This window comes from Syzygium oleosum, unplaced genomic scaffold (genome assembly GCF_021117445.2).
Source record: "Syzygium oleosum isolate NSW1041296 unplaced genomic scaffold, Sole_v2.1 Sole_v2.08, whole genome shotgun sequence".
Taxonomy (NCBI): Eukaryota; Viridiplantae; Streptophyta; class Magnoliopsida; order Myrtales; family Myrtaceae; genus Syzygium; species Syzygium oleosum.
Window position 1 is genome coordinate 2325192 of NW_026607492.1, and position 24165 is coordinate 2349356.

General features: G+C 40.0%; 4 protein-coding genes across 6 annotated transcripts; all 4 read right to left on the minus strand.

Moving 5' to 3' along the window:
• Positions 1 to 1186: 1186 nt before the first annotated feature.
• Positions 1187 to 3090, minus strand: LOC115688266 (2-methylene-furan-3-one reductase-like). 3 transcript variants are annotated; one of them, XM_056314045.1, is made up of 5 exons: positions 2806 to 3090; positions 2403 to 2513; positions 2148 to 2360; positions 1728 to 1887; positions 1187 to 1462 (listed from the first exon to the last, which is right to left on the minus strand). In XM_056314045.1, the coding sequence occupies exons 1-5, from the start codon at positions 3022 to 3024 to the stop codon at positions 1197 to 1199; spliced, it is 969 nt and encodes a 322-aa protein (XP_056170020.1). In that variant the 5' UTR covers positions 3025 to 3090; the 3' UTR covers positions 1187 to 1196. The 3 variants fall into 3 exon arrangements, with proteins under 3 accessions (XP_056170020.1, XP_056170021.1, XP_030469896.1); XM_056314046.1 differs by having other exon boundaries at positions 2148 to 2513; positions 2884 to 3090; XM_030614036.2 differs by having other exon boundaries at positions 2148 to 2513.
• Positions 3091 to 7786: 4696 nt separating this feature from the next.
• LOC115664042 (2-methylene-furan-3-one reductase-like) lies at positions 7787 to 9747 on the minus strand. The gene is made up of 4 exons (XM_030585988.2): positions 9427 to 9747; positions 8822 to 9145; positions 8397 to 8556; positions 7787 to 8169 (listed from the first exon to the last, which is right to left on the minus strand). The coding sequence occupies exons 1-4, from the start codon at positions 9643 to 9645 to the stop codon at positions 7904 to 7906; spliced, it is 969 nt and encodes a 322-aa protein (XP_030441848.2). The 5' UTR covers positions 9646 to 9747; the 3' UTR covers positions 7787 to 7903.
• A 6349-nt stretch (positions 9748 to 16096) lies between these two features.
• On the minus strand, positions 16097 to 18192 carry LOC130134374 (2-methylene-furan-3-one reductase-like). The gene is made up of 4 exons (XM_030614032.2): positions 17878 to 18192; positions 17266 to 17589; positions 16902 to 17061; positions 16097 to 16640 (listed from the first exon to the last, which is right to left on the minus strand). The coding sequence occupies exons 1-4, from the start codon at positions 18094 to 18096 to the stop codon at positions 16375 to 16377; spliced, it is 969 nt and encodes a 322-aa protein (XP_030469892.1). The 5' UTR covers positions 18097 to 18192; the 3' UTR covers positions 16097 to 16374.
• Positions 18193 to 20855: 2663 nt separating this feature from the next.
• On the minus strand, positions 20856 to 22635 carry LOC115688265 (2-methylene-furan-3-one reductase-like). The gene is made up of 4 exons (XM_030614035.2): positions 22329 to 22635; positions 21918 to 22226; positions 21614 to 21773; positions 20856 to 21376 (listed from the first exon to the last, which is right to left on the minus strand). Exons 1-4 carry the CDS (start codon positions 22539 to 22541, stop codon positions 21102 to 21104), a joined length of 957 nt encoding a protein of 318 aa, XP_030469895.1. The 5' UTR covers positions 22542 to 22635; the 3' UTR covers positions 20856 to 21101.
• Between the last annotated feature and the right edge of the window lie 1530 nt (positions 22636 to 24165).

Consider the following 24165-nt stretch of genomic DNA (forward strand, 5'->3'; position numbering starts at 1 on the left):
TCCTAAGAGTCTATCTCATTGGAATGTTAGTCTTATTTATGAGTCATTTAAAAGTTTGTTCAGTAGTCATGTAACTAGTCTATATAAAGGTATGTGTTGTAATTACGTTGACAATGGGAGATAAAGTGAAAGAAATCAACGTAGAAGTCTATTGATTTCCTTTTCCTTGTGTGTCTTGAGTTGAGAATATTTTCAATTTCAAATTATCTCCCATCACAGGGGACATAAGCTAAATATTTTCTTCAGATCAATAAACTTAGACACTCTGATACGGGCTGACAGTATTAAAATGCTGATCCAATTTCTAGAGTCTTCTAGCATGGGCATTTGCTAGAGAAGTCTAGAGAAATCCTACAGAAGATCTGGTACTTTTTTTTTGGTCAAAAAAGATCTGGCACTTGGGCGGCAAAGGATGTGTTGGAGTCCACTCAAGTTTGTGCAGAAAAATCCATAAAAGTTATCTCTGCAACATTGCAGCGATAATTGCCTTAAAAGTCGGTTCCCAAAGCTCTATAGTATTTCGACCAAAAAAAAAAAAAAAAAAGCTCTATAGTAGAGCTGGCTAGGGATAAGTGCAACCGAAAAATTTGTCTTTGAGCGGAGATTTTTGCATGTCTAAGTCAGTGACGTAAGCCTAAAGAAAGGCTTGGGGTCGTCCAAAAGCAAACACACTTAGCAGACCAACTAACGAACCTCTCCTCTTTCTTCTGTAATACCAACTAATCATAGAAGGAGCCTTTGTCCCTTGTTCCTTCGTGGATCCTTCGGCATTTCTCTGCTCCCTCGCTATATTTCACACACACAAACACAAGCTTGCACACACGCTTCCACAAAAGCTAACAGAGAGGATGCTTTTTGCACGAGGTTCGGGCACATGTAACATTTATTAAGTACCGTGCTTTGCTATCGGAGAAATGGCTATAATTTGGTCCAAATTTCATCATATCATCATAATACTCTCATGAGAGAGAGAGATCCTATCCGTCGTAATTGTTGCGATATCAATGAAAACATTAATGGAACAACATCAATAAGACATAACTTGTGAGTTTTATTCACACTAATTGCCAATTAAGTAATGTACACAATGACAAAGTACATCCTCCCTCTTGTCGAACAATAAGCCTACTCAATATATCACTATGATTCTTGACCAAAAAAATATATATATCACTATGGACTCTCTCTCTCTCTCTTCATGGGATCGAGTGGATGACAATCTCTCCGGTGACTCGGCCGGTCCCGAGATACGCGAATGCTTGGAGAACTCGAGAAAATGGGAATGTGCCTTTGGGATCAATCACTGGCTTTATTTTCTGGCTCTCTATGAAGGGATTGAGTTTCTCCAAGATTGAGCCCTTAGATGTCCAGACGAACTTGAAAGTGGGTGGAGTTACGCCCCCCACTATTGTCACCACACTTCCTCCTTCCTTCACTGCCCTTGTCGCCCTCTCCCTTTGACCTGCATGCATTTTATCTACTATCATTAAAATCTTCAAAAAGAGCATTCGTTTAAGTGCCCCTTAAACTTTAGTAATAATAGTAGCTAGAAGATGATATAGAAACAGTTGTAATTCCATTTGGAAATATATGCATCCCCCTGTGTGTGCGCACGCGCGTGTGCGGAATTTATCTGAGTACAAAATTATCAATACAAGACTAAGAAGTTGTACGAACTCCAAACTCGTAAATGGAAAAGATTAGTGAATATTTCGAACCCCACATACCTATTGTATCATACACAACATCGAATTTCTCCGGGAGGTCTTCAAAGTTCTCTTTGGTGTAATCAATGGCCAAATCAGCTCCCAAACTCTTCAGGAAGTCCAGCTTTCCGGTGCTAGATGTAGCTGCCACTCTTGATGCACCAAAGACTTCCTTGGCTAGCTGTGTGTTTTAGGACCAAGAAAAAAAATTCAGACACATACATCACCCAACGTTGAATCCCAAGAACTGAAAGTTCCAAATATACGTAGATTGAAACGATAAGATGATTATGTCATAAGTATCATGATCTCAAGGTCTAAATTGAAGGAATACTTGAGCAGATCCCACCCCAATAACAGTTGACATCATTGTATCCGTTACGAGCTTTTCTTTTTTCTTTTGCAAGCATCAACGGATCTTAGCAATTCGAAATGAGATACCTGAATCACGAGGCTCCCCACACCACCGGCGCCACCCAAAACGAGGATGGACTTGCCAGACGAGAGGCGAGTCCTCTCGAGGCCTTCATAAGCGGTTTCAATGGCTGCGGGAAGTGCAGCAGCTTCGACAAAGCTCAAATTCTTGGGCTTGAGAGCCAGCAGCCTCTCTTCCACAGCAGTGTACTCAGCCAAAGTGCCATGTTGCTGTGGGTGGTCCAATGATTTCTCATTGATGTCTCCGTACACTTCGTCCAGGTCCAAGGATTTCTCATTGACGTCTCCGTACACTTCGTCCCCAACTTTGAACTTCTTCACTTGATCCCCGACTTTCACCACCACACCAGCCATGTCGTAACCCGGCACAATCTTAATGAGCACGAAGAAAAATAGAAAGACAGAAAAACATTTCAATAAAAAAAAGTAATTAGATGCTAATAACCTACTCACAGTGATAATACTAAAAAATGTCTTCTAGCAATTAAGTCTTTATATCATTTACTGTCTGTCAAGAATCGCTTTTCACAAGTGACACAAACACAATTGATGGAATACAATAGGAGAAATTCAAGATCATAATATAAAAGCATTTAGCACGCTTTTGTTGTCACCAGCAATGGACGAAATTTTAAAAAAAAATGTCCATAATATGATATCTTACAGGTGGCGAAGAGTCGGTGTCCTTGAAGAAGCCAAGAGCTCTCTTGGCATCAACAGGATTCAGGGCAGCAGCAACAACCTTAACAAGGACCTGGTCTTCCTTAATCTCAGGAACCCTAAGATCTGAATCTAGCTTCAAGACATCGACAGGATTTCCATGTTTCGCGTAGAGCCAAGCCTTGATCTTAGAGGGGATGGTGACATTTGAGTAGGAAGCCATTGAATAAGCAAAAGGCAAGCTAAGTAATTGTGTGTGGATCGGTGGGAATATAGAAGAGAAGAGAGGTTCTTTGTTCTTTAATAAGTTGATGTGAACTCACCTTGTCCATCTATTTGTAGTGTTAAGGTAGAGAGTCGGTGAGGTTGACCATCATGGATTGGTGAAGCTTGACTTTGGTTTAAGAATTTGGGATTTGTCAATGTACAGAGACATGGATGTAATCCAAGTTCATTGTGTCTAAATGCAATGTTCGGGTGAATTTCATTGCTTATGATAATAGTTGCACATTCTTGGTAATCCTATCCGAAAAAGGAAACTTTTTAAGGTATTCTTACCATTCTAAGCAATTTCAACAAGCTCTAATCTATTGCCAACTCAGCATTTTTTAAATCTTTTTTCTTAAACTCAAGTTTGTTGTTATATTCATATTACAATGTTCATGGACTTCATCAATATTGACCGTCGCGTTTATTCCTAATTAATTGTTTCCTTTTAATCCGTGGTAATTTTTTTTGGTCGATAATCTGTGGTAATTTACTTCATCAATTCTTTAACAATTTAATGGTCTATTATTGCCGACCATGTTAATCTTTATTAACTTAATAATTTGGTCCTCTTTTATGAAAACATTTTGTTAAGCTGCAAGTGTGCGCTGTGTTAGAAAAAGTCTCACGTTGGAGAATTGGTATGGTATGGAGTAGTTAATCTATTCTAACTGGCCTATAACTTATAAGCTTAAGCTTTTGAATTAAATGAATCCAACTGGATGTGTTGACGCGCTCGGACGTGAACTCCCTCTTGGCAATCTCTCTGGTAAAGGTTCCGGACTTCTGCTACGTGCTCTGAATAGTAACTGTGTCCCACTAAGGTTCATCTAAGTCATGTTTGCGATAATGCAAAACAGAAAATGAATGATAGGTGAATTGAGTGCTTAATTGCCTAGGGTAGGCTTGTGTCGAGAACTTAAGAGAGTTGCTCAGCTTGCTTGTTTTCAGCAGTGGAGGATATTGTGCGGTATCTCCGCACCCAGCCATGACATTATTAGTGTTAATGAATAGTTTCATCTCTGAAAATGATACAACAAAGAACAAAAAGTTCAAGAGCTTTCTAGGGAACAACTCTTTTTCTCTTTTTTTCTTTTTTCACTATTTTACCTGATAATTATGGATGGATATGCCAGTTGCAGACGGTCAAGATCATGATCTAAGGGGTGACCCACAAGAATCCTGGCTTTACCGCCTCTGGGACGAATCTTCCCCATCGGTTCGCCATTACAGAGGATTTCTTGAATTATCTTTGGGACTTGCTTTAATGGCATGGCCTCCTTCTTCAAGTACTCTGGCCTTATTCCTGTTGTTTCTGTAATAATGGCCCGGCCCAAGCCCCCAAGCCCAAGCCCAAATATTCAGCCCACCTTCACTATCCTTCAATAGGTGAGCTTGTGAGCGTACAAGGGAAAGAAAAGCACGGGCGACAAGAACAAAGAAAAGGAGCTCGTCCGCGAATTAGGAGAGGGGAAAAGAGAGGGAGAAATTTTCGCACATACATGATCTGGACACCCCGACAACCCGAATCAACTCTAAATTGCAACACTTGGTAAGTGTCCGAGCCCATTATTCATCTATTCAGTGTAATTTTCGAAATTAGGCCATAAATTCGAAGTTATGTCAATTTTGAATTATGAGATTCTATAGAAGAGTTGTCAAGCTGTGGACTTATATAGGAATATTAGTTCAGGGCATTGTGGAGCCGTAGGGTTTGACGAAAATCAATTTTGAAGTACGGTTTGATTAGAATGAATTTCCGAAATTTCACGTGCTTGTTATGTGTTACGGATAATACGCGTAATAGATAAAGGCGAATGTTCGCTATAAATGAGTTTTTTTGTTAGCGTGAAGGAGTTGATTCATTAGCCAAAACGGTGTAGTGATAGAAATTTAGTCGAGGCATTCATTAGAATAGTATATTACTTGGATTTTGATATCGTTTCTCGATTGATTGATAGAAACACGAATACGTCGGTTCGAGTATCCTTCGTAGGTTAGTTTTAAGCTTTCCCAAGTGTGTGATGTTGTCTCTTCTTCGATGTTGTAAACTCATATTTTAAAAGCGATATGCATTAGTTATATTATGAGTTATAAATTGCCTTTTTGGTTGCATAAAAGTAGATAAAGCATTAACTACCTTTTTGTCTGTTTGAAATGATAAGATATCTTTTGATTACAGTTTGAGTTGATTGCATGTAAATGATTTGGGAAACATTTTATGAAAGAATCACGAAATGTTCTTGACTTTGAATATGGTTTATGAAAGATTTTATGTTTGATGATTGAATTGTGAAAACTGGTATGATTTGGTTATTGAGCTTGAGTTTTGAAATGGTAAAGGATTTGATTGTGGGTTATTGGAGAAATGTTGCTAGTGGATTGTACTCATGTCGTTATGATTAGAACTCATTGAGGGATAACTATGCATATTGTTATCAGGACGTGTTTCTGGGCCGAATCATCGCTTGATATAGGTGGAGACCTAATTAGGGGGAAACTTGGTCATCTTTGTCACTGGCGTTATGCGTGATCATAGTTAGATATTGAGCATTAGATTGGTCAATGGAATAAATTATTGATGTTTGATTTGATTAAGATTAATCAATGGAATAGATCATTGATGGTTGCTTTGTTATTGTTAAGTTGATATTGTTGATTGATCATATATGTAAAAAGTTTTGTTGGGAAGATATCATTCACTTTTGATATTTTACGAATATCTTATACTGGATTGGAATTGATGGGTTATGATATCGTTTTATAAAGGTGCTAGTGAATGTTCGATCCGTTTAGAAGTGATGTGCTGCTCACTGAGCCGTGATTGCTCATTCCATTCATTTTACTTGCTTTTCAAGTTCTTCAGCTAGCTGCAAGTAAGACAAGAGCATTTACGTTATCAGATGACAGTTTGATAGTGAGATTTTTGGATATGAGTTGTTTATATGTAAGATGAACTTCTGAGTTTAGTTGTTAGATGGAGATGTACATATTCTTTTGATGGATTATAGAAACTTTGATACTGTAACCAGATGACTCTTTTATCAAATATATGGATGTATATTTCAATAATAGATAATCTCTTCAATATCAGTATCCGTTCAGAGTTTCAATTTACAATTACATGAGAAATTGTCCCAATATATAGTAGGAGTTTAGGTCATACAAAATTATAGTAGATATTTTATGTATACCCTTAATAGCGGTATTTTCCTCCCTCTACTTTAACAATTTTTTTCTATTAGACTTCTCAACTCCATCGTCGCTCACGCGTAGGCTGAACTTTAGCCTAAGCCTAAAATGTGGCAGTGTGAGATTAAGAAGCCAAATAGGGGTCTGGAAAGATTTGAACTCAGGACTTCCTGCTGTGATATATGTGGGATTCTGTAAAACTACAATTAACTGTTCTAAAAGTTTAAGTTGTTGGATGAATGAAACTGCGCTCGAGAGGATGAGCCCTAACGAACTGTCGGACATCTCGATCTCAAATTACTGCTGTTGGTGTGTAGATTCTTTGATCAATAACCCTTGTGTCATCGTTCGCGATTGGAAGCTCAATTTATTTGGTCGAGGATTATTACTTCATGCCAGAGAAGCGAAATTGTGTAAGCTAAACTAGGAGTGACATGCATTGATATATCTCATAAATAGAAACAGGAATGAGGATGTATAAGTAGTCTCCATTCACATGTACTGGTTCTTGGTGCTTTGCGAAATCTAATTCATCGATCACATATTCGGTCAATCGATCTTCGAGTAACTTTGCGAGTTTGCTGACTTAATTAACAGAACACAAGTAATTCTTCTCTAAATTTACTTGTCACTTGTCTGTGATCCTTATTAGTAGTTTTGTCTACATGTACTTGACTTCATAATATGAAAGGCAGCTCAATGAACCCTTAAACAAAGCTAAATATTTTTCTTCAGAGCAATAAACTTATACACTATGGATTGGGTTGACATGATGATTTGCGCGAGCTATGGGCACATGTAACATATATTAAGTTCCATCCTTGGCTATCGTCAGAAACCGCGATAATTTTGGTCCATTCTCCGCAAACAATCTCATGCAAAATTACCATATAAATCATAAATCTATTGTACGGATATCATTTCAATCCTAAACTTTTCAATTTGGCCAATTCAGTCTAAACCTTTTAATGATTTGTCAATGTACTTCTTCTGATCAATTTTGGTTGGATATTATTGACGTTGACGCCGACCGTCCTTCACGGCATAGCCGCTGCTAACATGGACGATTTTTGAAATTTTTTGAAAAAATTTCTAAGATTGTTTTCTTTTCTTTTTCCTTTCCCTTTTCTTATTTATTTTTTTTCTATTTTCCTCCGCTAGCTATCACCGAGGCTCGACGACAGGTGGAAGGAAATAGGGAAAAAGGGCAACAAAAACAAAAACAAAAAATTTCAGAAAATTTATGAAAGAATGCAAAATTGTCCATGTCAGCGATTGTCGGCCAAAATTGGCCTAAATAACCACATTGATAAATCGTCAAACGGTTTAGAACCAAATTGGCCAAACTGAAAAATTTGTGACTGAATTGGCATATGTTCGATAGGTTCGGGAATTTTATGATAATTATCCCAACAATTTGATCATATCATTATGATACTCTGATTTTGGTTTGAGGGGGGAGGGGGATGGAGGGGTTGATTGTCTTTATTTTCGCAATATCAGTGAAAACAACCACATCCTCCATCTTGTCGAACAAGCGATCTTATTTTATATATCACCAGGAACACTATGGACATGGTTGATGTTCCCCCAGTCCAATATTCAAAGAGAACACACTACAATCTCTCTCTCTATATAAAATTTCATGGGATCGGGTAGATGACGATCTTTCCGGTGGGTCGGCCAGTCTCCAGATGCGAGATCGCTTCGAGAACCCGAGAAAACGGGTACGTGCCTTTGGGATCAAGCACTGGCTTTATTATCTGGCTCTCCAAGAGGGGATTCAGTTTCTCCAGGATTGAGCCCTTAGATGTCACATGGAACTTGAAAGCGGGTGGAGTTACAGGCCCCCCTACTGTCACCACACTTCCTCCTTCCTTCACTCCCCTTATCGCCCTCTCACTTTGACCTGCTAGCATTTCATTTAGTATCATTGAACTCTTCAAAAAAGCTACTGCTAGAAGATGATGTAGAAACAGTTATTATTCCATTTGGAAATATATGCATCCCCATGTATGTGTGTGTATAGACAGAAGAATTTATCTAAGCACAGAATTATCAAGACAAGACTTAGAATTTGTACGAACTCCGAACTTGTAAATGGAAAGATTAGTGAATATTTCGAACCCCACATACCAACTGCATCATATACAACATCGAATTTCTCTGGGAGGTCTTCGAAGTTCTCTTTGGTGTAATCAATGGCCAAATCAGCTCCCAAACTCTTCAGCAAGTCCAGCTTTCCGGTGCTAAATGTAGCTGCCACTCGTGTTGCCCCAAAGACTTGCTTGGCTAGCTGTGATTTTGGACAGATAAAAAAAATCATATTTTTATATGTAAAAATATCACCCAACATTGGATCCTAAAGACCGAAACTTCGACATATACATAGATTGAAACGAGAAGATGATTATATCTCGTGTGGTAATCTCAAGGTCTAAATTGAACGAATACTTGAGCAGATCCCGACCCAATAACCATTGACATCATTGTTTCTGTTATGAGCTTTTCATTTTTCTTTTCCAAGCATTAACAGAGCTTAGCAAATTGCAATGATATACCTGAATCACGAGGCTACCGATACCACCGGTGCCACCCAAAACGAGGATGGATTTGCCAGGCGAGAAGTGAGTTCTCTCGAGCCCTTCATAAGCGGTTTCAATGACCATGGGAAGTGAAGCGGCTTCAGCAAAGCTCAAGTTCTTGGGCTTGAGAGCCAGCAGCCTCTCCTCCACAGCAGTGTACTCAGCCAAAGTGCCATGTTGCTTTGGGCGGATCAAAGATACCTCATTGATGTCCCCGTACACTTCGTCCCCAACTTTGAACTTCTTCACTTGATCCCCGACTTTCACCACCACACCGGCCACGTCGTAGCCCGGCACAATCTTAATGGACATGAAGAAGAAAGAAAGACGTAAATAACCATTCCAATGAAAGAAGTAATTAGAAGCTAATAACATACTCAAAATGATAATTCTCGAGAAAGTCTTCTGGTAATCAAGTTTTTATGCCAGTCAAAAATTCGCTTTCCACAAGAGGTGCTATCACAATTGATGGAATACAAATCGAAAAGTTCAAGATCATTATAGATTCTCATTCAGCACAAATCTGTAGTCACGGCCGATGGACAAAACGAAAAAGGATTTTGCGTAATACGATGTCTTACGGGCGGTGGAGAGTCGTTGTCCTTTAAGAAGCCGCGAGCTCTCTTGGCATCAATAATATTAAGGGCAGCAGCAACAACCTTAACAAGGACCTGGTCTTCCTTAATCTCAGGAACCTCGACATCTGAAGCTAGCGTGAAGACATCGTTGGGGTTCCCAAGTTCGGCATAGACCCAAGCCTTGATCTTGGAGGGGATGGTGAAATCTGAACCGGAAGCCATTCAATAAGCAAAAAGCCAAGCTAAGCAACTGTGTGTGGATCTTGTCAGGGTATAGAAGGGAACAGATCTTTTTTTGGGTTTCTGGGTATTTGAATTTAACCCACCTGGTCAATCTATATATGGTGCTAAGGTAGAGAGTGGATGAGGCTTTTCATTATGGATTGGTGAAGCTTGACATTGGCGTAAGCATTTTGGATTTGTCAATGTACAGAGACATGGATGTAGTTCAGGTTCTATTTGTCTAAATGCAATTTCGGGTCAATTTCATCGTGTCATGATAATAGTTGGAGGTTCCTGGAAGAATAGTAGTCTTTTTTTAGGAAGTGAAGACTTCTCGAACAGGTGTCCATTTAGTGACTTTTATATTTCCTTTTATCCTTTTTTTTTTATGTTACCTTTTTCATGCTCAAATTTAGAGATCAAATCAAAGGAGGGCACGTTGTTCTTTCCACTATTGTGGGCAAGACAGGATGAATGCCTCTTGCTTTATTGCAATCAAAGAAGCAGATACCAACAAACCTTTCTCCGTGATTATGTGTTAATCTATTACGAAATCCTAAAATAATCGAAAGTTCACGGTATACTATATATTCACGTTCCTACTTTTTTTAGTTACAATTTTCTTTTATTTGGGAACAATATTCACCTAATCTTTTCTTCGGATGGAGAATAATATCTATCACTTTAAAAGTCGTAGTTGAATCCTTTGTATATTGATTTGTTTCTTAAAAAAAAAAATTGTTCTATCTTGTGGCTTTTTTATACCTACAAAGTGTAGTAATTTGTCAAAAAGTCCTAGATCATTTGTACGGTGGCAAATTTTATCCTGAATTTTTTAATTTTGCCAATTTAGTTATAAATCTTTTGACGATTTGCCAATGTAATTCTTCTGGTCAATTTTGGCCGAAAATCGCTGCTGTGGCGTTGGCTGTCCTACATGACACAACCACCATGTCAGCGATTTCTAGTCAAAATTGACCGGAATAACTGTATTAGCAAATCGTCAAAAAGTTTAAGACTAAATTGACAAATTGTAAAAAAAAAATTAGGACTCAATTGACAAAATTGAAAAGTTTAGACAGAATTAGCCACCGTACAATAGGTTTAAGATTTTTTGGCCAATTATCCCCTGCCAAGTGAGTCTCCCTCTCCATCTTCAAAATTTGTGACCAAGGTTGGACCGTCCACTTTGCAAACTACTGGCACGGTTATGCAAGCATTTTCCATTTCACGTTTTTTGTTACATTCATACTACAATATTCGTGGACTTCATGAATATTGACCGTTTATTCATAACTAATTTCCTTAATAAGTGGTAATAAACCTAATATTGCCTCTTATATTAATCTCCATTAAAGTCATGATTAGTTCGTATTTTTTTTGGTCAAAATAATTAGTTCGTCTTTTCAAAGTAACATTCCTATTGCGACAATCTTTCTCTCTCTTCATTGTTACCATTTCTCATATCTTAGTTTGTTGTTTCAATATCTTCTTCCTCTATCAGGATATCTTCAATTTTTTTTTCTCATTTTTCCCTATTTTTGTCGAGGAGTAGGCATGAACATCCTGGTAACCAAACATCTTTAAGGCTGCGTTTGGTCGACCGGATAAAAGCCAGGATAGGATATGTTTTATCATATCCTGTGTTTGGTGGTGGTCCAGGATAGGATAAGGTCGGATATAGACCGGATATAGCCCGGATAAAAAAATCCGAGGGGGGGGGGGTGAGATAGACCTGGATAGGATTTCTAATGCCTATTTTTCTAGAAACCCTACGCTCCACTCGCCGTCATCTTCATCCCCACACCTTGTGCGCTTTCACCAAAAAAATTTCTCAGCCTTTTTTCCTTCACCGACTCTTCCGGACCCGACTTTAAATCCGTAGTCCACCAAACAGTGGATAGGATATGAAGAAATCCCAGGATTTCTTATCATATCCTATCCAGTCCTATCCTGTTTAGAAATCCGGACAACCAAACGCAGCCTAAGAGGTTATTTTCTACTTCACCTATATGTCTCTTTATCCACGTGCTCTTACTTTTATAGATTTCTTTTTGCAAACTCTGTACGAAAGCACCCGATATCACCAAAACAGGTCCCTTTCGAGTCACCGTGAAAATGAACGCTTACCAAATCGTTAGAATATGTCTCGAGTCTGAGCTCAGACGAAAACATATATTCCATTTTCTTATTCCTCAGGCGGCCCACATTCACATATGGTATTATTTGGCCAAAAGTACATAATTCATTGCATGATGGTCGGCCAAAAATGAAATTAAATATATTGGGGAGCCTTTTGTGAATAGTGTATGTATAATCAAATGTAAGTGTTACCTTACCAAAAAAAAAAAAACAAATGTAAGTGTTACCCACCTGCGCATGGCCGAGTTGGTGGGCGCTTTCCTTCCCTCAGAGAGGTTCTGGGTTCAAATCCCCGCTCGGTTCCATAATTTAAGTGGGGGGCCCTGGCGGTGGGTTGCTGGGCTAGTCTCCCCCGAGGTATAAGCGCCCTGATTACCTGTGCGGGCTCGTCCTCGAGGAATGGTAATAAAAAAAAAAAAACAAATGTAAGTGTTACTTCTTTTGTTTTCTAAACTCCATGATGGTCATGACGGCCATCAATTGGGAAGAGAGTGCTGGTGGGCGGCCGAAGGATGGATAAAGAAAGGCTTTTGTGCTCGATTTCTTCTTCCATTGTTCTTTCTTGTTTGATGGCAGCATCTGAATAAACAGAGCTCTCCTGAAGCCGAGCGCAGGAGCTCTCAAGCAGAAGGTTTTCTTGTCGTGATTACCCCCGAGTAATTTAGTCAATTAAATTCTTGTGGTGAGAATTTGTATATTCCTTTGTGAGATTGGAAGAATATTTCTGAGAAATTGTGACGGCTGAACTCTATGTGAGTTATTGGGTGTAAGTGGGGGTTAGGCAACACCGAGAGCAATTTTTTTTTGTTGATACACTGAGAGTTTTGAGTTACTCAAGTGTGATTATAATCTTCATTGTACCGCTCGATCTACAATGAAATTGTATGCTGCTCTACCCATGGATGTCACACCAAACGAACTATATATGTAAATCCGATGTTCGTTCCATTTCCTTCATTTGGTCTATTTTATTGTTCGATCACTTGTCACATTTCCGCGCACAACACATACTTTTGCCTTGCAATTTGTTATACATGGATAGTGAAGTTGGGCAATGGAATGATCTTCCACAACGTTTACAATTTGTCAACAATTTTATGCTAAAGTATCTAAAAGTTACTGTTGGGAATAAATGAACTTCTCCATGCTTAGTTCGAACAGAGACGTATCAATTGCATGCAACACGCTCCGTTTTTTTTTTTTCCCGAGAGATCTTCGAAGCTGTGCTTGGTGTAATTGATGGCGAAATCAACTCCCATGCTCTTTAGCTTCTCCAACTTTCCGGCGCCGAGGTCGCTGCTACTCTTTTTGCACCAAACCCCTCCTTAGCTGACTGCAAAGGGACCAAAACCAACAGCTGGTCACCCATTAGCAGATACTGAATGGCCAAACCCATGTCGATCATTCCCAAACGAAATGCCTCTCCAGCATCTACTGAACAGACACTACAGCGAAAAAGGTTCACCTGAATCACAAGCGTGCCGGCTCACCGGTACCTTCCATATCCAGGAGGGACTTGTCAACAGAGAAACTAGTCCTCTCTAGGCCTTACATATGAAGTTTCAGTTGCCAGTGGGAGAGAGGCCGCTTCAGTAAAACTCAGGTTCTTAGGTTTAAGAGCCAACAGCTTCTCTTCCACTGCTTTCATTTTGCATAGCCTGTTAAAAGATCATAATGTGGAATTCCACAACCTATACAACATTTCATCTTGACCCTTGTTCACGCAATGCAGAATTTTTCCATAGCTTGTTAAAAGTTAGGGTTAATATCACGAAAAGTCCAAAATTGGTACACCTATGATAAATTTACACCAAATTAATTTTTTGACCACAAAAAATCCCAAACTGGTACACCCATGATAGATTTACCTCAAACTAATTTTTTGACCATAAAAAACCTTAAATATGTACATTTGTAACAAATTTACCCTCTATTAAATTAGATTGATATAAAGAAAAATCACAAATTAGTACACCTGTGAGAAACGGAGGGTAAAACCCCAAAACTGATACATCTGTCAACTGCCACGTATCATTTGACTTAGCAATTTGACAGTAAAATTTAACAGAAATTAATGCAGGGTAAATTTATCACAGATGTACTAGTTTGGGGATTTTGGTGGTCAAAAAATTAGTTTTTGGTAAATTTGTCACAGATGTATCAATTTGGGGTTTTTCGTGATATTAACCCTAAAAGTTACGAACATCAAGGGAGTGGTCGATGTTCATACTTACCGACATTAAACTGTTCTGGGAGGTCTTGGTGTAATCGATGGCCAAATTAGCACCCAAACTCTCAAGCGAATCAAGCTTTAAAGTGCTAGACATAGCTGCCGCTCTCAACGCACCAAAAACGTCATTAGCTAGGCTGCAGCTTTCTATGTGAACAGGGGTTTAATCTCCTTATACAAGTGGTAATAAGGGTAGGGGTAGGTTTTTTTTTTTTAATAAAAAAGATAATTCTCAAAGCCCTTTTGCAAAAAAAAATTTGCCAAATACTACTTGGGTCAAAGTAGCTTTACAAAGGATTTTTTACCAAATGCCATTTCCATTTCCTCAAGGAGCTTTAACCTAAAAGTATTTGCATTTTCCTAAGTAGCATTTAGAAAGTTGAACCAAACGAGCCCTTAGAGTTGAAGTTCCTGCTTTTCAGCGAAAATTATGGACTCATTACCATCGATAGACGACTTAAATCTTCACTTCGGAGGTCTCCCACATGAAATTCAATGTTTTTGCTATCATCCTACATCGTCTTTCTTGACATATGGAACATCGGAAACCATTCCCTTATGATCAGTCAGGAATGAACAATAATAAAGGCCAAAATATAACATAGTAAATTGCCTATTCATTGTTTATATTGATAAATTTAATGATTCGAATAGTATGTTAATAGTGTATAGGTGGACATTTTTAGGCTTGATTCACTTGTTCTGGGAAGTAATGACTCTGTAAGATTATTCAACTCAATAATAGCCAATAGCTAGCTACCGCCATTATAATTATTCTAAATATTAGAATAACTAAATATTAAACCACGTCCTCTTCTAACAGTTGATTGTGGTCCCACAAAATTTCACATGGTATCAGAGCTGGAGGTCCTGGTTCAAATTTTTTTAAGTCCCATTTGCCTCCCCGATTAAATATATCTAAGACCAAACTAAGCGTGAGAATGAGTATTAGAATAATTAAGTATTAAACCACGCTTTCATCTAGTAGCTTAAATTTTTAGAACAATTAATAATGGTCCCACAAAATCTCACATTGAATCTATCATCATCAACGTCATCATTTTACTTACCAAAAACAAAATCATCATTTTACTTTTCCAGTTGGCAGACATAATTGTAAGGATGGTCGGATATATCACCGTCAAAATTTACTTTTGACAACGAACGCACAATATGGAGACTAGGAAAGATGAAACCTTCCATCACTCTAACTCTAACCGCACTACGTAGAAACTAGTATACAAAGGGAGCCAAATATACATACATACAAAAACAAGCACCATCGACTACTAATCAAGGAACGCTATATTTCTTTCTCGTGTGTGTTTTGCGGGTCAGGGTGGATCACCGACTTTTCCGGCTGCCAGCCGGTCTAAAGATATGAGAGGCCTGCGAAATGGGAACGGGCTCTTGGGTACGATCACCGTCTTCACCTTCCTGCTCTCCAAGAAGGGCTTCAACTTCTCCAAGGTCGAACAGTCCAATGTTGATGGGAAAAAGAAAGTGGCCGGCGTTAATTCCTTCTCATATTCTACAATCGTCGCCACGCTCCCACCTGGCTTCACAGCCTTCACTGCCCGCTCACTTTGCCCTTGACATTGGGAACGTCACCTGTTTAGCATGGTGCCGAAAAGTTTCTCGTCCAGAAAGTTACTAGTCGCATGGGAAATCTCATCGGCGAAAATGGGCATTTTTAGCCAATCGATCGCCAGTGTACAAAGAAACTCGCATAGCATCCAGATGGATAGCTCGTGCATACACAACTAACTAATGTGAAACGTCACAAACATCGAGGTTTCATTTATGTTCCTTTACTTGCCAACTGCATCATAGACAACATCAAACTTTTCTGGGAGGTCTTCAAAGTTGACCTTGGACCTTGGTGTAGTCAATGGCCCGATCAGCACCCAAACTTTTCAGCAAGTCTAGCTTCCCAGTGCTAGACCCCACGATTTGGGCTGACAGGATGCTTTTCGCACGAGGTTTGGTCACACGTAACATATATCAAGTTCCAATCTCAGCTTTTAGAGAAATGGCAATATGGTTGGCGCATTGGTATCATCATAACACTCTCATTAAAGGAGGCAGAGAGAGATCCTAGTTACCATAATTTTCGCAATATCAGTGAAAACATTAATAGAACAATCGCTAGTAATTCGCATCAAGAAGAAGATAACTTTTGAGTTTAACTCATCCTTATTGCCATAATTTATGTACGTAATCACAAACAACATCCTCCCTCTTGTCGAACAGTAAGCTTATTTAACATATCACTAGGAACAATATGGACATGGGTGTGGATGTGCTCCCGGTCCGATATTTAGAGAGAACACCACAATCTCTCTCTCTCTCTCTCTTCATGGGATCGGGTGGATGACGATCTTTCCACTGACTCGGCCGGTCTCGAGATACGAGAACGCTTCGAGAGTCTGAGAAAATGGGAATGTGCCTTTGGGATCAATCACTGGCTTTATTTTCTGGCTCTCGAGGAAGGGATTGAGTTTCTCCAAGGCTGAGCCCGTCGATGTCAAAATGAACAGGACAGCAGGTGGAGTTGCCGCCCCTGCTATGGTCACCACATTTCCTCCTTCCTTCACTGCCTTTATTGCCCTCTCACTTTGACCTGCGTGCATTTTATTTAGTATCATCAAACTCTTCAAAAAAGCCTACAAAAAAGATAAGTTGAGTGCACCTTAAACTTCAGTAAATACTAGCTAGAAGTGGACACATAAATAGTTTTAATTCCATTTGGGAAGATATCCATCCCCGTGTGTGTAGATAGACGAATTTATCAAAGCACAAAACTATTAAGACAAGACTTAGAAGTTGTACGAACTCCAAACTTGTAAATGGAAAAATAGTGCATCTTTCAAAGACCACATACCAACTGCATCATACACAACATCGAATTTCTCCGGGAGGTCTTCGAAGTTCTCTTTGGTGTAATCAATGGCCAAATCAGCTCCCAAACTCTTCAGGAAGTCCAGCTTTCCGGTGCTAGATGTAGCTGCCACTCTTGATGCACCAAATACTTCCTTGGCTAGCTGTGTTTTAGGACCAACAGAAGATCATATATATCCATAGGTTGAAACGATAAGATGATTATATCATATGGATCGTATTCTCAAGGTCTAAATTGAACGAATACTGCAGCAGATCCCAACCCAATAACAGTTGACATCATTGTTTCTGTGAGGAGCCTTTCTTTTCCAGGCATCAATGGAGCTTAGCAACTTAAAATGATATACCTGAATCACAAGGCTACCGACACCACCGGCGCCACCCAAAACGAGGATGGATTTTCCAGGCGAGAAGTGAGCCCTCTCGAGGCCTTCGTAAGCGGTTTCAATGGCCAAGGGAAGTGAAGCAGCTTCGACAAAGCTCAAGTTCTTGGGCTTGAGAGCCAGCAGCCTCTCTTCCACAGCAGTGTACTCAGCCAGAGTGCCATGTTGCTTTGGGTGGTCCAGAGCTTTCTCATTGATGTCACCGTACACTTCGTCCCCAACTTTGAACTTCTTCACTTGATCCCCGATTTTCACTACCACACCGGCCACATCGTAGCCCGGCACAATCTTAATGAGCATGAAGGAAAGACAGACGTCAAAAAAAAAAAAAAACATTCCAATTGAAAAAAGTAATTAGAAGCTGATAACCTACTCGTAATGATAAATCTTGAAAAAGTCTTCTGATAATCAAGTTTTTATATCGTCTACTATCGGTCAAAAATTACTTTTCAGTAGTGGTGTTATCATATCTGATGAAATACGAAACAAGAAACTCAAAATCATAATAGATTCACATTTGCAGACAGCAGTAATGGACGAAATAAAATAAAAAATGTAGGTAATATGACGTCTTACGGGTGGCGAAGAGTCGATGTCCTTAAAGAAGCCAAGAGCCCTCTTGGCATCAACAGGATTTAGGGAAGCAGCAACAACCTTAACAAGGACCTGATCTTCCTTAATCTCAGGAACACTAACATCTGAATCTAGCTTCAAGACATTGATGGGGTTCCCACGTTCGGCATAGACCCAAGCCCTGATCTTAGAGGGGATGGTGAAATTTGAGTAGGAAGCCATTGAATAAGCAAAAGCCAAGCTAAGCAACTGTGTGTGGATTGGTGGTATTATAGAAGAGAATAGAGTTTTGTTGATCCTTGATACTTGAATTGAACTCACCTTGTCAATCTATATTTTAGGCAGAGGGTGGATGAGGATGATTATCATGGTTTGGTGAACTCTGCTTTCAGCATCTTGGATTTGTCAATGTACAGAGACAAGAATGTGGTCCAAGTTCATTGTGTCTAGATGCAATGTTCGGGTGAACTCCATGGTTTCATGATGATAGTGTGAAATTCTTGGTAGAATAGTAACCTCCATCTATGCGTTCCAATCGTTTAGAGACTGTTATTTTGATTTCATGTCATCTTATGATTCGTGAGCATATTAATGCGAGACTCATGCTCGACTAATAGATGAGGAGGATCCAACAAAAGGGAGAAAATTGACCAATTCAGTCTCAAATCTATTGCACATATACTAATTCAACCTTAAACTTTCCAATTTTGCCAATGTAACCATAAATCTTCGCGTAAAATTTCAATGTTATCCTTCTAATCAATTAACATCGAAAATCGCTGGCATGGCAATTTACAAGTTGTCCACATTAGAGTGCCACGAAGGACCTAAGTACGACTGGCAATAATTGGACGTCGCAGCAATAATTTCCAATAGCAGTTAGCTGGAAATCCTATATTGAAATTTCGCGCAAAGGTTTAGAACTAAATTGGTAAAATTGAAAAATTTAGGATTGAATTGGCATCCTTATAATAAGTTTAGACAATGAGCAATAGTTCTAGAGTGTAGTTTATGTTATTATTCACTACCGAATTGTAGGACACTCTCGTGCCGTATCGTCTTGATTCAGAAATGGTGTTTGGTTTCGATAATTAGTAATGGATTATATATCACAATCATTTGTCGCGTCATAGGGTTTATCAGGAAATAATAGTATGATGGCATATTTGATGGACAGATAATTTTGACTTATGTGAAATTACTCTAAGTTGATGGATGGACGTTTTTGTACTTCCAAAATGATTTTTCCCGTAATTTATAGCATTTTCAGAATTATGGATTACTTTGCCCGTGGATTTTGTTGGACAGCTGCATCATCCAATCCCAAAACATGACCTCCCAATGGAATATTAACACCTTCTTCTTCGCTTTTTGTTCAGCGAATGAACAAGCAGTTTATTCGCATGGCCTGTTAAAAATTAGGAACATCAAGGGATGCTGCGGTTTATTGTCATATTTTTTACAATATCGAACTTTTCTGGAAGGTCTTCGAGGTTGTCCTTGGTGTAATCAATGGAGAGATCAGCACCCACAGTCTTGAGCAGATTCAGCTTCCCAATGCTAGATGTAGCCGCCACTCCTGACACACCTTAGCTAGAGTAATGTCATTGAACAAACTGAATTCTAAACACTTTGTTGTGAACAAGTGTTTAGTCTCATTATACAAGCGGTAATTAGAGTGGAAATTCCTGCTTTTTCAGCAAGAATTATGGATGGATTGCCATCGATGGACGACTTAAATCTTCACTTGAGGAGAAAATATTCGACCTTTTTGCTATCATCATAAGTTGTCTTTCTTTATATCAGGAACATTGTAAACCATTCCCTTGTGATCAGTCGGGGATAAACAATAATAAAAGCCAAAATATGACCTAGTTCATTCCCTGAATAACCATTGTGGTGTTCTAACCTAGTTCATTACCTGAATAACCATTGTGCCAACACCACCTGCACCACTCAGAACAAGGAGGGACTTGTCCGGACAGGCCTGCACATTGAAGGCCTCCGCGAGCAGTTTCAACAGCTGCAGGCAAAGAAGCTGCTTTACCAAAGCTCAGCCCCCTGGGCTTCGGGGCCAACACTCTCTTCCATAAATGTGTACTCATTCAATGTCCCATATTGCTTTCCTTGGCTCCCCAATCCATACACCTCATCTCCACCTTTCAACTATATTTCACTCGATCGCCGACCTACGCCACGATGCCGGCCACTTTGTACCCCGGCACAGTCTATATGTAAGGCTCAATTGAGGGGAGTCACACTAACTATGAAATAGAAAATAAGTCAACACCCTGGTATCGAGTATATGAAGGGTGCTTGATATAAATGCAAAGTGTGATAATTGAAGTCCTCAAACATTACATTTAATATGGCCAATAGAGCTGCGAATAATAACCATTCTATTTCTCTATTTTTCTATTTTTCTGTTCCTGGGAACAGGTTTGGAACAGAAATCCGTTTGGTAACGCAATTTCATTTTTCTATTTCTGGAACAAATTTTGATTTCAGAAATAGGTTTGGAACAGAAATGAGAAGTAAAAATTTTCTACTTTTCTACTTCTGGAAAAAATTGAGAAATAAAATTTTTTCTCATCGCTCGCTCTCACTATTAGCTAGTTGCCCACTCCCCCCCCCCCCGCCCACCTGCCGTTCGCCAGCCGCCGTGGGCCACCGCCCGTCTCCCACTGCCGCCGCCCACTTGCCATTCGCCGCCTCCCACTGTCCGCCGGCCGTCACCCGCCTCCTGCCGTTGCCCAACATTGGCCGCCTCCTGCCGCTATCCTCCGCATTGGCCGCACGACCGGCTGCCATCCACTCACCAGTCGCCCGAGAGAGAGAAATTTTGTGCCTTTATCAAACAAATCTATTTCTAGCGAGAAATTGATTTTTGAAACAGAATGATTATTATTCGTGACTAGCTATCATTCTGGATCTAATGGGAATCATCATCATCATTTTTGTTTGCCAATTGGCCAACATGATTGAAAGGATGGTCATATATATATCGCCATCAAAATCTATTTTTGACAACGAGGGCAGGGCACACAATGGAGACTATGTAAAGTAGAAGCCTTCCATCACGCTAACTCTAACAGCACTATACAGGAGCAATTATACAAAGAGAAGCTGAATATACGGAGACAAAAACAAGCACCATCGACTACTAATCGAGAACTTATGAGTAAGACATATCCATGTGGACGCTCTATTTCTTTTGCGTTTGTGTTTCATGGGACGGGGTGGATCACAACTTTTCCGGTTGCCCGGCCGGTTTGAAGATACGAGAAGGCCTCAATGGCCTGCGAAAATGGGAACGGGCTCTTGGGATCGATCACCGGCTTCACCTTCTTGTTCTCCAAGAAGGGCTTCAACTTCTCCAAGGTCAAACGGTCCGATGTCGCTGGGAAAAAGAAAGCGGGCGGTGGTAATTCCTTCGCATATTCTACAATCGACACCACGCTCCCTCCTGGCTTCACAGCCTTCACTGCCCGCTCACTTTGCCCTGCACATTAGGAACGTCACCTGTTTAGTGCGGTGCCGAATAGTTCCTCGTCCAGAAAGTTACTAGTCGCATGGAAAATCTTATCGGCGAAAATGGGCATTTTTTAGCAAATCGATTGCTGGTGTTACGGTGTACAAAGAAACTTGCATAGCATAAAAATGAATACGTCATGCATACACGACTAACTAACATGAAACGTCAAAAACATCGAGGTTTCATTTATGTTCCTTAACTTACCAACTGCATCATAGACAACATCAAACTTCTCTGGGAGGTCTTCAAAGTTGACCTTGGTGTAGTCAATGGCCAGATCAGCACCCAAACTCTTCAACAGATCTAGCTTCCCAGTGCTAGATGTAGCTGCTACTCTTGATGCACCAAAAACTTCCTTAGCTAGCTGTGCAATTGGATCCACCAAAAAAATAGTGGTAGAAGTAGAGTATTAACCCAACAGTCATCCGATCGAGTGGATCCCACATGAAACCGATTCGATTTGTGGGATATGATTCGCAAGAAAACAGAGAAGGAAACAAAACAGTACCTGTATTGCGAGTGTGCCGACACCACCAGCACCACCCAAGACAAGGAGGGACTTGCCGTGAGAGAGGCCAGCTCTTTCAAGGCCTCCATAGGCAGTCTGAATGACCGCCGGCAAAGAAGCAGCCTCCTCGAAACTCAGCTTCTTGGGCTTCAAAGCCAAGAATGACTCTTCCACGGCCGTGTATTCAACCAGCGTCCCGTGTTTCTTGGCGTGCCACGTAAATCCATATACCTCGTCCCCAACATTCAGCTCCTTCACTTCCCGGCCCACCTTCACCACAATGCCGGCGAGATCGTATCCCGGCACGGCCTAATCATGCAAAAGGGTGGGCCAGAACGTTAATAATACATGTTATAAGGAACAAAAAGAAACACTGACTATATCATCTATGTGCAATATAAACCAATTTACCGGCAAAGCAAAGCCTGGGAGCTCGAAAACCCCGTTCACTCTCATGTTGTCGACTGGATTGATCGACGCAGCAACGACTTTAACCAGCACCTGGCCTTCTTGCACTTCGGGGACCTCATATTCTGGGTCCAATCTCAACACATTGGCGACATCTCCGTGCTCGCGGTACACCCAAGCCTTCACTTTGGTTGGAATTTCGAAATTCATGGCCATGGAAAAGAATGGATCACTTTAGCAATTTTTTTTCTGTGGGATCTCTGGGTCGATCTATCTAAAGCTCAAAGCATACAAGAAAGTGTGAGGACTTCGTTTGCTTTTATAAGCTCCAAAGAGCCTATTTGCGTATCCAATGACTTCATAACTGCGAAAATTTGTCATAGATGACGCAAGCCAAAAATAGTTGACAAGTCCAAATTGTCGTGCCAGACAGACATAGAGAAAGGCGCGACTTGGCCTCGTGGTGAAATATGAAGAGATTTCTCAAAATTGTACTGGTGCAGAAAGTAATTAACAGCGTTCACGTCAACCCAATGGCTCGGTAGAAATCAATCCATTATATTTGGCCAGAAATGAGAAGACAGTTCCATTCTCAATTTTACATAATAGTAATTGAAGTGTCAATTCGACCTACCTAGGTTATATCATTACAATATAATAATGAGTCGGTCGGCTAATTTATTGCTAAGTTTTTTTTTTTGATCGGATTTTTATTTGTTGCCAAGTGTAAAAGGGCTAGAAACCCATGTGGTTATATTGCTCTCAGAGAGATTTCACGAATTTGGCCTTTAATGGTTTAAAGTTAAACATTACAGAACGGTTCGAAGGCCAAGAATTGCCGACTTATTTCAGTTTGCAACAAGAATGTCCAAATATGAGCAATTTCTCAAAGAAAAGGATAAGAAAAACCATAGGGAGTTTAAACAAAACATGGCTCTAGTCGACAAATATGAATCGGCAACTGAAACTTGACTCAGATGAGAGTGTCCAATAGCGGTGGCAAAAATGGTGCTTGAAAAACCTTATGTTTGCGTAGCGTAAGGCCTATCAGAGTAAAAGAAAAACAACTACAGCTAGGGCCAGGGACACTCAGATTTATTCGTTCGATATCAACAAATTTGACAAAAAAATTTATTCGCTCCTGAAAGAAGGCCTCATAAAATTAACCAAAGGCCAGGTTATTCCAAGTAAGGAAGAATTGGATAACAAAAGATACTGTAAATGGCACCATTCATGGATTCATCCGAGAGGCAATTCGACAATGGAAAATCAAATTTACCATCGACAAAGGAAACGGTAAAATGGAGATGGACGCAACTTCAAAAGAAGTCAACCTCAAAAGAGTTTATGCCAACGTTGCCGATAAGATATCGAGGTAGAGGATCATGATATTGCTAAAGGAAAAATGAAAGTAAATGTCCAGCCAGGTCGCGGCAGGAAAGTGACTTGCATCCACGATGATATATGAAAAGAGGATCGACCAAGTGTCTTTGACCGGTTTACCTACCCGAAGAAGAAGCGACACCAAAGAAATCCTTGAAGCAATCCCCACGAAGAAGGCGACCCTACTGTTGGAACACAAAGCCAACCTAATGGGAAAGTCGACTATCATGTGTAGTATACAAGACGCGAAGAGCAGCTCAAGCGAGTGCTCCCCAATTGGAGACATGCCTGGACCTTCTTGATGGCAAACTCGGAGGATATCATCCGATCTATCCGAGGAACAACGGATCTATGTTGGCGATGCACCAGGAGGCATGTTGACCAGAACTCGTACGAGAAGAATGCAAAGAAAGAGGCAGATGCTAAAACAACTGTAGGAAGTTCAACCTCAAACGCA